Here is a 16,643-nt window from a genome sequence, read left to right as displayed (position 1 = left end):
AAAGATTAGAGTTAGGGATTAGTGTTCATATGATTTCAATTGTATGAAAACAATTCATGGCACATAATTGTGATATGCGTGAATCCATGCACATTTCTCATGAGATCATGTTGGCAAAGCATTGCAGCACCAGCTAAAATAAAGTCTGTAGAACTCAGACATGGCCTGTTCTCCTGATCGTGCTGATGCAGTTGTGCTAATGGACTTTAATGAGGTGACTGTAATTAGACTGTACCTGCTTTACCTTTCTGGTAGCACAGTGTTAATGCACTAGAAAATTACCCAGGGCAAAGCGTCAGCTCAGGAAATTAAGCCTAATGTCAAGCTCTGAATGCTGGGGAAATGTGCTGCATTAACCGCTTACACAGTTGAGTAGAGTCTCCTGGTCATCGCCACTTTATTTCTCCTCCTCCCTCTCTGTCTGTTGTATACAGCAGATGGTGTGTGTAGTTGTTCCATCAGATTTTCTCTGTTGCAGAAATATTTTGGACTCATGACTCTGATTATAAATGAAACCAATTAAAAAGATTAAAGTGCTAGTTTCCTCTGAGAGTAACTGCTTAAAATTCTTGCATAAATGTTTCCTCTTCATAGGGGGGCACGATGGCTTAGTAGGTACCATGTTTGCTTCGCATCTCTGGAGTTTGCACAGAGTTTGCACGTTCTCCCTGTGCTTCATGGGTTTCCTCCCCCAGTCCAAAGACATGAGTTGTAGGCTGATTGACATTTCTAAATTGTCTGTAGTTTGCAAATGGGTGTGCACTTGTGCCCTGTGATGGGTTGGGACCCCGTCCAGGCTGTCCCCTGCCTTGTGCTCAAGTTCCCTTGGTTAGGCTCCAGGCTCCTGCAACCGTGTGTAGGATAAGCGGTACAGAAAATGGATGGATGTTTCTTTTTCCTACCTTTCCTTTTTGTCTGTCCTTTCTTTTTTTCTGCCTTCCCTTCCTTCTCTTCCTGTTCTTCTTCCCTGCTTTCTCTCTTCCTTCTTTCCTTCTTACTCACTTCCTCATTCCCTTCCGTCTTCTTCATCATCTCCTTCCATTTCCATTAAAATGGTGTCACAGTGGTGCATCCTCGCAGCTTCAGGGTCCCCTGTTTGATCCTCAGATCGACTGTGTGGTATTTCTGTTCATGTTCTCCGGTGACAGCATAGGCTTTGTCCAGTTCTCCAGTTTCCTCCCACCTTCCAAAAACATCCCAGTAGGTGTTTTGGCTTTGCTAAATTGTCCCTAATTGTGAATTAATGTGTGCACTGGTGCACCAATCCAGGGTGTATTTCCTGCCTCATGCCCAGTGTTCCTGGGATAGTTGCCGGCTCCACAATTAATAGGATAAATCGATTATTGAAGATATAAGAATCAATTGAATTGAATGAAATTAAATTAACAACATTCCTACTTTTATACACCTCACTCTCTGATGAAGGTGACAGAAAAGCAGAATGAGGACTGAAAAAATATGAGTTCTCCCTAGCTGAAGAGACTGCCAAGAGGATAGATTTGGCTAAATGCCTAGCGTTGTAACTATGCTGAATCTTGTCCAAGAGATTGTTCTACTGTAGACAAAAACTGTTCCAAAACTGTCTATTCTAGTTTTTGACTGGAATGAGAACAAAGATGAAGGCTGTATGTAACTTGAAAAAAATGACCTTCTTCAACAATTCTCCAAGAATTTTCCAATGATTTCAGACCATTTACAATTGAAATGATAAATTATAAATGGTCTGAAATCATTGGAAATATCTTGGAGAATTGTTGAAGAAGGTCATTTTTTCAGTAAATACTCTGGAGCTGGAACTGGAGCAGAGGGATTAAGGAGAGAAGAGTAAAATGCAAATAGGGAGAAGACAATAATTTGCATGGCTGAGAAAAGCTTGTGCTAATCTTCAAATGAATATTTGTTGTTACAGTAGTGGACAATAAGAATGACATAAGCAGTCACTGATACTGTGTTTGGCCTTTTCTTTTGGTGAGTTGGATTTTGTAAACCTTTATACTGTGAAATATTGTTGTTTTGGATTGGAGTATGTGTGGCAACAAAGGGTGATGTTGAGGATGGTTCAGAGATGGCAGTGGGTCTAGTGATGGAATTCAAATGAAATGTTCAGATCAAATAGCAATGAGAGATACAACACTCACATAAAGTGAGTCCTAAAACATATTCCCTGACCTGGGAGAAGACAGAGCCCAGACTCCTGTAGAGCTGGCACTGTTCTCTGGGGTTGTCCAAGTGTAACTGCCAGGAGCTTATGAGAGAGCCTGGTAGCATGGGAAGTGATGAGCCCTTTGAATGGCTTAATGTCAATTCTGGAATTCACCTCCTACCAGTTATACCTGATGGGGAATGAGAGTGACCTTCTGTCAGCTTTTGCACAATGTAATGAGATTTAGAGATTTAGACAAAGTAGTAATGTTACATTAAAAAATGTAATTATGGTTAGCAGACAGTGGCATTGTACAGAATCAGCCACTCATCTTCATGAAGTTCTCATTCACAACTCCGCCATACAGTTTAAATTCCACTGAATTACTAATTACCACTTTTAAATAATCAACTATTATATTCCAATTTAAATGGATATAAGCTGATGTTCCATTGATTTGTAATTAGTAATTCAGTGGAATTTAAACATGAAGATGAGTGGCTGATTCTGCTGATTCTGATGTTCCACTGATTTGTTTGATTTTTTCTCGATGTTGCACAATCGTGGGGTAGCATGCTCACGTCCCCATTTAGCTCCATTGAGTTACTATTGCGCATAGTAGACAAAAACAGGAATTACAACAAGCAGGAATCATCCCTCATGCTCACTCTATGAACATTTTCAGTGGATGAGGCACATCGAACACGACAGTTAATTATTTCTTGTTGTCCATCCTCGATGAGCCCACTAAGTAGAGGTATATGCCAGGTAAAGAGGGAATCAGAGAGAGGCTACATGCTACACTTTAGCAGGTTAATAGGCACCACCTGAGAGAACAAATATACAGCTAGCAGGTGACTAAAGCAGCACCACCTCCGCAGTAGAGTCTGTTCAGAAATTGGGCTGTACTGCTTTTGTAGACAATTTCATTCATACATGAATATTCAGTAATCACTTTCTCCTGGTCAGGGTGGCAGTGTATCTGGAGCCTATTCCATTGGAGGGCACCATGCACAGACACGCATTCACACCTAGAAATTTAGAATAACCATTTGCATGTTTCTTTACAAACTCCACACAGACAGTAACCCAATCTCAGGATCCAGCCAGGGACCCTGGAGCTGGCGACAGCGGTGCTACCCGCTGCATCATCGGGCTGCCTGTTACAATTTTAGTCAAACGATAATATAACACCACACAATACTGTCTCTACCATGAGTTATTAGGAAAATAAATCAGCTTAAAAGTAATTTACATACCTCAGCTGGCTGTTTACCATATAGATTGAATGGACTCAATGTCATATATATTTAACAGCAAATCATTTTGACCATTCAATAAATATTTCAGAGCCCAAGGAAAATGAAAAGCAATATGCACATGCATGTAATTTTCTAAAGAAAAGAAATGTGATGTAAAATGAAATGACAACGTTCACTAAATTGACATTCATCTAGGAAAAATTAGTTGAATCTTTATTAATTTTGTAAATATTTCATCATATTTTAATCCTTCAGTGAACATGTTTTCTCGCTCAACCAGCCATGGTTAGGATTTCTCTCATTCATGGCTCAATTTCTTTGTCCTGTACAGGAAGATGCTTGAGGTGAAAATTATTGATGATGAGGAGTACGAGAAGAACAAGACCTTCACCATCCAGCTGGGGGAGCCTATCCTGCTGGAGATTGGACAGAAGCATGGTAAGGAAATGTTCTCTTTTGAGCAGATCCAGAATGAATTAAACTACTCAAACAACAAGAACTACAACAGTCTCACTAGGGCTGATCAGTATAAATAGATTAGCAGGGCTAAGGCCTTCCAATTTGTGATAGAAAAAAGAAAAATAAGAAAAGTTTTGCCATCTACAGTACATCATCTTATTTGCTGTTAACAAATGTCTTCAGGTGGATTAGTTTTTATTTCTTTTTAATTTTTATTGTTGTGGAACCAATAACAATAGCACCAAGTAAAAATATACAGAACGGTATTAAGAAGCGAGTCTGGGTCTGATTTCTTTCTAACCCAGACGTAGATTCACACAGCCTATTAGTGACATTCATGTCAGGTGATTACGTGTGATAAAACACCCCTTAGATTTTATTTGTACTGGGGCAAATTTGTTTAAGCTTACTTCACTGATACATCATCAGCAGTGTCTGAGAAGATTCAACAATACACTAAGTGTATTGCACTAAACATGAATGAAGTAGTTTACTCTCTAGATAACTGATTTCACAAAATGCCTTTGGAGGAGAAATTAGAAGTAAATAGACTAAGCAAAAATTCTACAGTCAATGTACAAACAATAGAACAATGTAAAAACAATACAAACAACAATGTACGTTTATGTGGTTTGAAGGGAAGAAGTAGCTAACAAGCCAGTGCAAGCATAGCTATTCGGAAGAAACGTAGCATGTTTACGGACTTGACTCAAAACAAAAAAGTGGTTAGCAGGTTTGCCTCGCACCTCCTGGGTTAGGGGTTTGAATCCTGCGTCTGCCCTGTGTGCGTGGAGTTTGCATGTACTCCCTGAGCTTTGGGGGTTTCCCTATGGGTACTCGGGTTTCCTCCCCCAGTCCAAAGACGTGTTGTAGGCTGATTGGCATTCCCATTTTGTCCGTAGTGTGTGAATGTGTGTACGGTTGTCCCCCACTTTGTAGGATACGGAAACTGGATGGATGGGATGGATGTGAGCCTGTACTATAAGCCCCAACCATAATAATTTCATAATCGTAATGCAGAGATACTGATCGACAGTATTTTTTGCTCTCCCTTTCAATATGGTGACCAACCGTTATTGAGAAAATCTACTACAAAAACCTGCAAAACATATTCTAACTCACCTTCATGAGCATCTTATACATATCTAGGGCTCTTTAGCTCTCTAATAGTCCTGTTGAAGTCTGTATGATTAGAATACAAAAATGAAACTGGACATTCTTCTTTTGTTGTAGCCCAAACCTTTAGCATAATGAGATGCTTTTCTGCTCACTACGGTTGTAAAGAGTGGTGATTTGAGTTACTGTAATCTTTCTGTCCGATTGAACCAATCTGTTTCTGATTTGGATGGTGAAGGTACAGTATATATAGTATAAATGGATTGACTACTTTAATGAGTATTAATTTTATAAAATGCAGTTGTGTTCTAATAATGCGGACTTCAACAGGGGTTGAAAGTATATTTAGAGGAAGGATAATCAGCAGCCTCCTTGTCTGTGAAATATAAAATATGAGAGAATTTAAACCTGAGTTGCAGATGGATTGATGAATATTCAGTGCATGAACACGCATGAGTAAGAGTCCCAACAGTAAGGGTAATCACTGGTCACAGAACACATGGCCATGTTGGATCATTATCTCCAGGCCATTTCTGCATATTAATTATACTGCTCTAATTTAATCAGCTTTGCCATTGAATTCACCAAGCTGTTGTAAGATCCTATTAACAATGTTCCTGATGTTGTTAATTTTTTTTTAAACCTAGACTTCTTCCTCTGTTATTACTTGCTATAGCATGTACAGGGAAGCACAGAAAACTAAAATTTGAACGCACCGATTTCTATAGTATCGCTTCATTATGGGGTGGTGAGAAGCGCTAATTACAGCAGCTTTAGCGGACATTTGTGGTGGGGAATAAGGGGGTTGGGGGTAGTTTAGTATTTGAGCTAAGAGGAACATGCATACAAATGACTACAGATGCACCTTGCCTAATTAACAAATGGGTGATGTGCAAATATTCCAGTAGTTGTTTTTTCAGATGATGGGACTATGTGAATATGTTTAGTCTTTTGCAATGTTAGCAAACATCAAAAAATGCTTGAATGCTGAAAATGTCATGTTTACCTTTATTCCATACATTCTGGTCATAATATATCCTATTATTATTATTATTATTACTAGTAGTAGTAGTAATATACAGTGTTCTAAAATCGCCTCTGTGCATAACATAGTATAGTTTTTTTTCCGTGAGTTTGAATGGATAAACCCCCTGTGAAATTGTTACCACAACCTTTTTTTTAATAACAGCAAAGCCAAGTGGTTTGATTTTAATCCTGGTACCTCAAAGCAACTTGTTAGTGGAGCTGGCTTCAAACTGTAAATTGTGAATTGTCCCAAGTTACTCAAATAATACTCTTAAATAATACTCTTAAAGCTTTGGTTAACTACCTTTAACTATCTCTAACTATTACTTTGGTTAACCTACAAAAGGTACCAAAAATAATCTTAATACAGGGTGTCCCAAAAGTCTCCATACATAGTAAACTATATTTGCCAGCACCATGTCAGTTCTGCCTCCGTCAGTGGATGTTCATGGGCGTCCACATGTCAGTTGGTCTGCAACACTTCCAGCCTTTTTGAATTTGTTAATAGGTTTGGAAAGAGAGTCTTATGTGATGTGCTTGTCATGTTTCCTGTTAAAGTACATCAGCTTCCTGGTACATCCATGAGAATGATTTCAATACATTCTCCTTTTGTCAAAGGAATTCTTCAATTTTGCTAAAAAGTGTTAATTTCCCCTATGTTTGGAGAGTTTTGGGACACCCTTAGCATCAGTGACCTTTATTAATACTTCAAGTCATGGTATTAATTAACAGAATGGTATGTAACTATTATTACTAAAATTATTACTGGTTATTCATATATTGCCTCAATAGGCTGTTAATGTAAATGCTTCATTATTTCCTGATGTGCTAAGGATTAGTGTATGTATTAACCATGGGCACCACTAGGGTTTTTATACTCCCGGCTCCAAGCCCCCACCCCGAATGATCCTTTCTTATTGCCACGTGTAAAAACAGTAATTATTAATAAGCATAACAATTATTGCATATTCACTAAGAGACTATAAAGAACTAAATTTGAACAGTTTATTAAATTTAACCGGAATTATGCATTTATAACTATATACAAGTAAATATATATACAGTCCAAGTAATTAAGACCATTGTATTCTCTCTCTCTCTCTCTCATACACAGACACTATAGAAACTCTGTCTGGATGTTTTTATAAGCTGTCAACTTGTAATTTCTTATTCCCCAAGTACCAAGAACAATGAACTTTATTATTATAATTATTATTATTATTAATATTATTATTATTTTCATTATTATTATTATTATTCATTGAGTGAATAATAAGTTTCACACACCAGCAGCTCCAGAAAGTAATGTGGAAATGAGCTAAAGCAGTGACAGGATCATTGAATCAGTGAGTTGAACTTGAGCATCAAATCGGTTCTATTCATGAATGAATCATTCAGACCGGTTTTATCAACAGGATTCTTCAATTTATTGAAATGAACCGACTCAAACAAACGATTCACTCACGAATCGGTCATCACTACAACACTTCTCTCATAAACTCACTCAGGACAATTAAAACAGATTTATATGATTACATAAAATTTCAATCGATTCCTCACAGAAAGCTGTTACAAGGCTTCGGAAAGCTTGAATATATACAACACTGGACTAGTTTTATTGTCACTTCGTGCTTTCCCATCCTTTTTGATGCTCATTGCTCCACTACTAATGCTCGATTGCGTGGAAAAACATACATTCTTGGAAATGTTGTGTTCCGTCCTCCAAGGATAAAATTCGGGGTGAGTAACTGACTTTAGAAACAGAATTTCTATGTGATGTTAATTATAACAGCGTCATATGGGATAGCTTCAGAATCATAGCACAAAACAGAGAACATAAATCACCTTATTTTTTGAAAAACTAGGTGACTAGCTGTCTTCCCCATCTTGCTCTCTCCTTTTTTTCATGTTTTCTTTCCTCTTTTGGTATCCTGATTTTGTCTGTGCCATCTCTTGCCATCTACCTGATGTGTGTAACGACTCACAGCAGTGAAGTGACGCGTTTCTGAATAATCCTAATTCTGAAAAATAAAGAAATAAAGTGTTTTGGCAATGCAGAGATTATGTAACTCTGCTTGAGGCTCAGGTTTGGGGTTCCAAATAGTGTTTATGGCTTTTCCAATAAATCCATAATAATGAGATTTGGCAGATAATTTGCTTCTTTGCTCAGTAAACATAAATTAATATCACTTTGAAAGAACTCTTTTGAACACAGTTATAGCAGCTGTCAGTGTCTCATCTGAGCAATAACTACTGCAGCCGTGTTTACATAATAAAAAAAAGATTGTTAAAGAGGGGAGACAATGACAAGGTGTATAATAAGAGTGGTGGTTCATTACCATAATCTCCACCTAGTATGTTAGTGCTTTGACAAGGAATCCCTTATGAATGAATATGCAATGAGAAAAACCTTGAAGCCTAAAACATTAGTGACCATCCTTTCAAATTAATTGCATGCAATAAACACCCCTTGGGTCTGTTTCGGAACATTCATGTTCATGACAATCAGTTTTAAATGCAGAATCTCATGTCTTTGCCAACAGGAGATTCCAATGATAACAAGCCAGCAGTAGGGATCGAGGAGGAAGGGGTGGCCAAGATGGGCTGCCCAAGTCTGGGAGAGCACACCAAGCTGGAAGTGGTGATCGAAGAGTCCTACGAATTCAAGGTAACTTCTAAAAAACTCGAGATTGCCTTCAGAATAATACAGCATCTGTGACCCTGGATTTCACTAATAAGTGCACATGCATATCAGTTTTACTTCAAATTATCTTTTATTTGCATAACCGTTGCTATGGCTACACCTATATCTACCCCTTTAAAAGGAAAAATCCACCCAGAACAACTTGCACATCTCTTTTCATAATTAACAAGTGATCTTCTCTGGCATCCAAGATTTATTCGATTTATTTTTTAATGACTTACCCAGTTTAAATTTTTTTCATTGACATGTTGGACTATTTTCACGTTGGTCACATGTCCGTACATGACCCACAAAGCAGTTTGACTATTTGCTGATAATCAGTGGGATTCAGTGTCACCTCAGTTCATCTTCACCTGTAGACTGCAATGCAGCAGCACTTTAGGCTTTTATTCTGTCCAGCGCTCTCCTCCTTATATGTACACTCTGCTCAAACAGATCAGCTTCAACAATCATGCTAATACCCCCGTCAACACCATGTTAATTAATACATTCATTAACAAAAATGTACTTAAGGTGGTCGTTATTCATGCATGAACTCATAAGACTCATGTGGTAGTTAAGGTTAGCTCTGCATTAGCTCATGATTAGTACTTGCCTTAACTCATCATTAGTTCACATTTAAGTAAACTATGAAAGTATGAATTCAGGTATTGTTGTAATACCTGAATGAATGTTATTGTAAAGTGTTACAAATATGTTTAATGTGTTTCACAATGGAGTTTTCTTTTAACGTCTGGAGCATTTTAACTTTTTCATGTTTTAATAAACACCATTTTTGAATGAGGACCATGTCATTAGGACATTTGCTCCTTTTTGGATTAAATCAAGGCCCAAACCCCTAAGGTCACCTTTTCTTTGTTGATGCGTAAATTGTCTTTTGAATTTGTCCTTTTGGTCATTTTCTGTTCAAGTGGAGGAGCTCATGGGATTTAGGAGAGATGTGAGACAAGGTCATGGATTCCTTTACAGGATTACACAATGGAAACACAATCCAGTGACAGCAGACCAGATCTCAGTGGACAGAATGAGAGAGGGGTTGTTTTTTTTTCTGGCATCATTCAACCTCACTGGTGCGATATTAGTTTGACCATGGTCTCTCTCTGCCTAGGGTAACTGAAAGGTTAGATTAATCTTTTAACAGACAAGTTGGTTTATCTTTCCTGTGTGTGTGTGTGTGTGTGTGTGTGTGTGTCTGTGTGTGTGTGTGTTTCAGAACACAGTGGATAAGCTGATAAAGAAGACTAACCTTGCGTTAGTTGTGGGCAGCAGTAGCTGGCGAGAGCAGTTTGTCAGTGCTGTCACTGTCAGTGCAGGTCAGTGTCACTCTCTCTCTCTCTCTCTCTCTCTCTCTCACACACACACACACACACACACACACACACACACACACACCTTTGACTATCCTAGCTGAAGGAAACATTTTGGCTCTTAGGTTGTTGCTTTTTTTGTTTTTAATAAAAGTGGTCTTTTAAGAAATGATCAAACAGATATTCCTCTCCTAGTGAGAACATTTGGACACCAGCAAAATAGAAAAACATGCACCTTTTCACCTATCCCAACACACACACACACACACACCTAAACCCAACCCTAATCTCATTAACCAATGTGATTTTATTGCCTCTTTTATCGTCAAATAAATTATAAAAACACAGAATTTTTTTGAGGATGGAGTAATTATACACACATGCACACACACACACACACACACACTTAGTCAGGCACGCACACATTTCTATCCACAAAGCATTTATTCCATGAGTGTATAATTGCTTCAGATCTCATTTTTATTCCAAAGAAACATCTGCTTCATTATCAGGTTCACATCTGCTTATCACCACATGAGTGCATGATTACCACAATACTGGGAAGATAGAGGGTTTGAGATACAAACATAAACATGAACGCAACTTGGAGATTTGGGGTGACAAGAAGTAAAATTAGTTTTGTACCAGGGTACCTGGCACTACCCTGAAGTGGATAAGTCTTGAAGCAATTTGTCAATAATGACTTCTTAAAATTTATTTATGAATGACACGTTGTTACTTGGTTGTTTTTGGCCATTTATAGTTACATGCAATGTTGTGAAATGTCCACAAAACAAGTTGGTTCCTGTTATCAATTATGTTATAGCAGCTATAGCCTCTCTTTTTATTCTTTCTGTTGAAGTTATGCTACAGAGAAACATAATAAGTGCAAAGTCCTCTGTCCTGAAGACCTTCCCATGGCGGGAAACTTACCGCCTGTTGTGAAGCATTTACACTTGACCGCCTTCCATAAATGTTCCTTGTTAAATATACACATAATCTTAAAAACACTTTCTGTTATTAGCCTTAGAATCTAAGGCTATTCTAAGGCTTAGATTGTGTGGTGCGTCTGACATATAAGTCCCTGTGTAAGTCATTACTTTAGATACAATAACATATTAGAATGAGCACATTAATATAACCCTGTGATTGGAATTACAGCTGGCACCACTGTGAGAGCTGCTGTTCGAGAAAATTAATCAACACCATCTGAATAAACAGATTTGAGAGTGCTATGGTATAATTTGCTTTAATTGGGGTTTTATTAAAGTTTTAACACACATCATAACAAAATAAAATGCATAATCTAAATCTCTTTTTTTTTAATCTTAAAAATACAATATTAGGATAATTAAAATGGAATTTCTGGAAGGGAAAAAACCACAGTATCCATGGGCCATACATGAGATGGCATGCAGCATGTCTTTCCAACCCTACATCTTTTATCCCGTCTCTCACTTATGGTTATATAACCTGTCTCTGCTGCTGCCCCCTCTAGGTGATGATGATGAAGAAGAGAGTGGTGAAGAGCGCTTGCCCTCTTGCTTTGATTACATCATGCACTTCCTGACCGTCTTCTGGAAGGTCCTGTTTGCCTTCGTTCCACCCACGGAGTACTGGAACGGCTGGGCTTGCTTCTTTGTGTCCATTGTGCTCATCGGCGTGTTGACCGCCGTCACCGGAGACCTGGCCTCCCATTTCGGCTGCACCGTTGGCCTGAAAGACTCGGTCACGGCTGTGGTGTTTGTGGCGCTCGGTACTTCTGTACCTGGTGAGTGTGTGTCAGTGTGTGCATTCTTTTGTTGACTGAAAGTCCTGGTGTGACAACAAATTCAGTGTTTACATGAATAGTAGCATTGGACAACTTTTTCCACCTTTCTGTCCTTTCCTCTTTCTCTTTCTCAGTCTCCTTCTTCACTTCCTCAGAGTACATATCCATTTTAGTTAATGCAATGTTTTCTCAGAGCAGAAATGATCATGGTTGGTTCAGTTAGGTGAAACAAAATGCGCAATATCAACCAGCTACTTTGTTTTGCCAACATTAGCTAACAGTTAGCTAGAATTAGTTCATTGCTGTCTAAGAGAATAATTGTATTAGGCTAAAATTTGCTCAAGGATCTAGTTTCTGACATGCTAATATGTTAGTTTAAAAGTAATGTAATTAAATGGAAACAGTCATATAGACGAATTCAGTTGTTCGAGACACTAAAAAGCATTTTAAAGACATTTTAAAGGATCTATAATATTCCTGAGTCCCATAATCCCTTGTGTGGACAAACAAATTTGCCAAATGAGAAAGCAGCATCTAAACTGACAAAATATTGGCAACATACAACAGCAGCATTTATTATAGTATTATAAGGTTCTGTCCCCATTCATTCTTAACCCAGACAGAAGTGTTTAGCTATCAGCAGGGAAAGTATAAACAAGCTGAAAAGCTCTGAGAACCATCAAAGCCTTCTAGGATTGCTACATTTATTAAAAACTATACTTAATGGCATTTGAATATAACTAAAAACTTCCACAGGCAGAGTGAACATTAACAGTAATGTTAGCATTACAAATGTATTCCATTTTTCATTTTCATTTTACATTTTATATTTGTGCCACTGACATGAGTCACTAGACTATACATTCCTTACACTACCTGAAATCCACCATCTTTAATTCTCTTCCTGTAGTTAGACCAAATTCCAAATGGCTTTGTGTTCATGGTACATGCTCACTATATAGAGTATAACATGCTGCGAAGTGGAAAACAACATGAGCGCCTCCACAAAAGCGTGTCGTGAAAGCGTGTTATGTCAGAGCAAGTAAAGCTCATAAAAAGCTACTTTAACCGCACTTTTACAGTTACAGGCCTGAGTGGTTATTGATACTGTTCTACTGTAGTGAACTTCAAACATTCATGCAACATTGTGGACTGAAATTGCAGCACAGCAACAGTGGACCATTGCGAGTAGTGTTGGCAAAAAGCTAGCCAGCTAAACGTTGGTGAAAACTGTATATTATTCTGCTATAAACATATTTAAAAGTAGAGAAAGGGGAAATTTGAACTGTTCACAGTGTGTGCAGCCATGTATATTTGACATCACTCTGTAAACGGGGAAGGAACTGTGGTTATTATTAACAACCCGAAGTTGGTGAGTTGAAATTACAAGTTAAGGGAACATTTTCCATGGGTTTTACCAGTTGTCGGTGGGGAATTACAAGTTGCAACCTTGTTGCTAGTTTGTTTTATAATTTAAGGTACAGTAGTTATTTGGAAAACTGCTTGTCTGTATTTACATCAACCTCTTGTCAGACTTTTAATAACACTCCACAAATATCCCTTCACTCTTACCCTGTCTTAGCCAGAAAGTTTCAGAAAGGAAAACTTGTTGGAATCCGGTAAACATCCAGCTCAGCAAAATACTTCTACTGTGAGCAAAATATATGCCATGCTTCCTAAAAAAAAAAACAATGATAAGAATATATAGTGAAACTTAAACAAACATTGGTAGTGCTTTTCCTAGATGGAGAAACTTATTACTGGCAATGCGGGTGAAGATGGGTGTGGAATTACCAATGTTGCTCAAGATTTAAAACATTGTACTGTTTTAACCCTCTACTGCATGAATTATTACATGTAGTTAGTAAATATGGCAACAATGTGCAATGGTGGAAAGTATCATATGGTCAAAAATAAGACAAAATGTATGAGATGGCTTTTTTTTGTTATGTCAAAGTTGAAGCCTCCTTTTTCCAGTTACATAGGAAAATAGCAGTTTTATATTATTGCCTATCAAAAAATTGGAGATAAATTAATTGTTGCCATGCAACACCATGCAGTAAAGGGTTAAGGGTAGCTTTGCATAATGAATCAAGTAGATAAAAAGTTTTTATTGCTTAGAGAGCTAGGCAAGGTAATGCTTTGGGTGAACCACCTTCATAGAAATGTATGTAATGCTAGCTAACTCCCGTGCAGTTCACAATGCTAGCTAGTAAAAAGATATAAAAAAAAAAAACAACAAAAAACTAATGGGCACTCATGACAAAGAAAAACAATACAGTGAAGGTGATCGACCATTCTCACCAATTAGTCTGAGAAGAATTTCATGTGTTTATAATTTTTTAAGCAGTAGAGTGGTTAAGAACAATGAACAATGTATGATCATGAAGGACATCATGTTTTCATCCTCAAAAAGGTCAGTTAAATCAGCAATTTGGCTATGAGATCTGGTGTTCAGTCCTTACACTGTACATAAATGATATTATTCAAGTCTGGCTAGCAACTTGATTTTCTGTCAGCTGCAAGGTTGCTGCAGGTTGTGCCAGCTAGAGAGTTATACGACGGCTTTGCAGCACACTTTATTGCTTTATTTTGGTTTTGTCAAAAGCTCTTTCCTGATGTCTACAACCACAGCATGGGTCTGTGTTGGTTTCAGATGACATGGAGACAGTTTTAGTGCTGTCAGCAAACTTCAACTAAAAACAGAGGAAGAAGTTTAAAAGTGCCTCTCAATCTATCTGGCATTCTTCCATGATGTCTTCAGTTTTAGGAGCTTGTTGCCATGAGATTGGATGAAACCATATGCACATATGAATTATTCATGACTTTCTCCAGAGTCTGATATTCTCATCTCCTGCGAGGTTTGTCTACATCTCCTTCTGTTTTTGTTTGTGAGAATTTTCATCATCAGTCAATATGGTGACATACAGGAAGCAATGCCACTCCATACTGCATACTACTGAAGGATTATATAATACTCAGGTGATGTTATCAATAGCCAGCAATTCAATAAATTACACAGTTAGATACAATAAGAAACATATACCTTTCAATGGACTCTGGCTGGTCAGAAGCTATTGACAAAAACATCATTGCTTGAGGTACAGTAGGTAAAGTTTGTAAAAAACAAAAAACAAAAAAAAACAACAACCCATAAATAAATAACAAACTTCTCTTATTGCTCTGCAACACTGCAGATATGATGTAAGTGTGCTGCAACTATATAAAAATCTAACAGATGCTGAGATATTAGATAAGCTTTGGTCATCAACATGCCTACGTTATACTCTTTTGACCTTCAGTTGAGTTTCTGGGTTTTTTTCGCTCCAAAATGGCTTTTCCCTCCTCAAAACTCTGACGGTCCTCTCCACAGATAGAAAAGAGCCAAACGTGAAACTTTTTAAGAGTTGCACTTTGTTCAATCAGTAACAGTGCCTTTCAGGCATTATGTTTTCTGTCTGTACATCCGTTTGTCAGTGTGTCCACCTGAGATATTTTAGCCTGATGAATTAAGAATGAGCGGTTGGATGTTTGTAGGATTTATATAGAAGTGTCATTGCAACCAGCAGAGGGACTGATTAGATTATGGAATTGGTCTAAACAGGATCAAGGTCACAGCAAGGTCAAATGTTTAAAATTGTTTTTCTTTGATACCTTCCTTCCTGTTTTAAGTCAATTTTAAGGGTATTTCAGGCCTACAATTTGTAAAAAGAAGGACTAGACTTCTTGGTGGTAGAGGCATCCCAAATGATGCCATTGGCATCAAGTTCTAATTGTTTTATTTTTGTTATTATTTTATTAATTGTTTTAGAATTGTTATTATTTATTTACCTTTATTTTCACCCAATAAATAATTTACATATAAATGCTTAATTAATTGTGCCCTGTGATTGGCTAGCACCCCCTCCAGGGTGTCCCTCACCTTGTGCCCCAAGTCCCCTGGGATAGGCTCCAGGCTCCCCACGACCCTGTGTAGAATAAGCGGTACAGAAAATTGATGGACAGATGGATGGATGGATGCTTAATTAAATAAAATTTTATTTATGGAGCACTTTTGACGTAAAGCACAATAATACAATCTACAATGATTGATAAAAACTTGAAAAACATAGTAAAATAAAAGAATGAACAATTACAAATGGTGAAGTTAATCGCATACAGAAAAAAAAAATCTAGAGAGTGTTCCTAATAGTATTTGAAACAGATTCAAGTGGTCACCTGACCAAACCAGACATGATCATTTTTTGCTCTGGGAAGACATTTCACTAACTAAATTTCCTATGTGCTCCTCAGACACCTTTGCCAGCAAAGTGGCCGCCATCCAGGACCAGTACGCCGACGCCTCCATCGGCAATGTGACAGGCAGCAATGCTGTGAACGTCTTCCTGGGCATCGGCGTGGCGTGGACCATTGCTGCTGTCTATTGGAACAGCAAAGGCCAGCAGTTCCATGTGCCACCTGGTTCGCTGGCCTTCTCTGTCACGCTCTTCACCATAATGGCACTGGGCTGCGTGCTCACACTGCTGTACCGCCGTCGGGCCTCGGTCTCTGGTGGAGAGCTCGGGGGGCCGCGGACCGCCAAGCTGCTCACCGCTCTGTTCTTCTTCACCCTGTGGCTCTTCTACATCTTGCTATCTTCGCTGGAGGCCTACTGCTACGTGCCTGGCTTCTGAGAGTCACAGAGAAGGAAGGGAGGGGGAGAGAGAGAGAGATAAAAAAAGAAAGAAAGAGAGACAGAGAAAGAGATTTCCTTCCTGTGCAACCACCTAATTATTCTCCCTACTGTTGTGACATACTGTATCTATAAAGTGTTCAAATTGATGTTTACATTTGTTATTGCACATAATTAGTGTTT

At 38.1% G+C, this 16,643-nt stretch overlaps 1 protein-coding gene across 2 annotated transcripts in view; it reads left to right on the top strand.

Moving 5' to 3' along the window:
* The window catches only part of slc8a4a (solute carrier family 8 member 4a), a 51,245-nt gene extending 34,784 nt beyond the window's left edge, over positions 1–16,461 (top strand). The window contains exons 3-7 of one of the 2 annotated variants that reach the window (XM_053648229.1): positions 3,737–3,843; positions 8,550–8,674; positions 9,924–10,023; positions 11,516–11,788; positions 16,082–16,461. In XM_053648229.1, coding sequence (XP_053504204.1) covers positions 3,737–3,843; positions 8,550–8,674; positions 9,924–10,023; positions 11,516–11,788; positions 16,082–16,461 — 985 coding nt within the window. Of the gene's footprint in view, positions 1–3,736; positions 3,913–8,549; positions 8,675–9,923; positions 10,024–11,515; positions 11,789–16,081 lie in introns of both variants that reach the window. The other variant, XM_053648230.1, reaches the window with a different exon arrangement.
* Positions 16,462–16,643: the final 182 nt, after the last annotated feature.

The sequence above is a fragment of the Ictalurus furcatus genome, chromosome 18 (assembly GCF_023375685.1).
Source record: "Ictalurus furcatus strain D&B chromosome 18, Billie_1.0, whole genome shotgun sequence".
Classification (NCBI taxonomy): Eukaryota; Metazoa; Chordata; class Actinopteri; order Siluriformes; family Ictaluridae; genus Ictalurus; species Ictalurus furcatus.
Note: the sequence above shows the minus strand (reverse complement) of the source record. Positions and strands in the feature narration are given on the sequence as shown.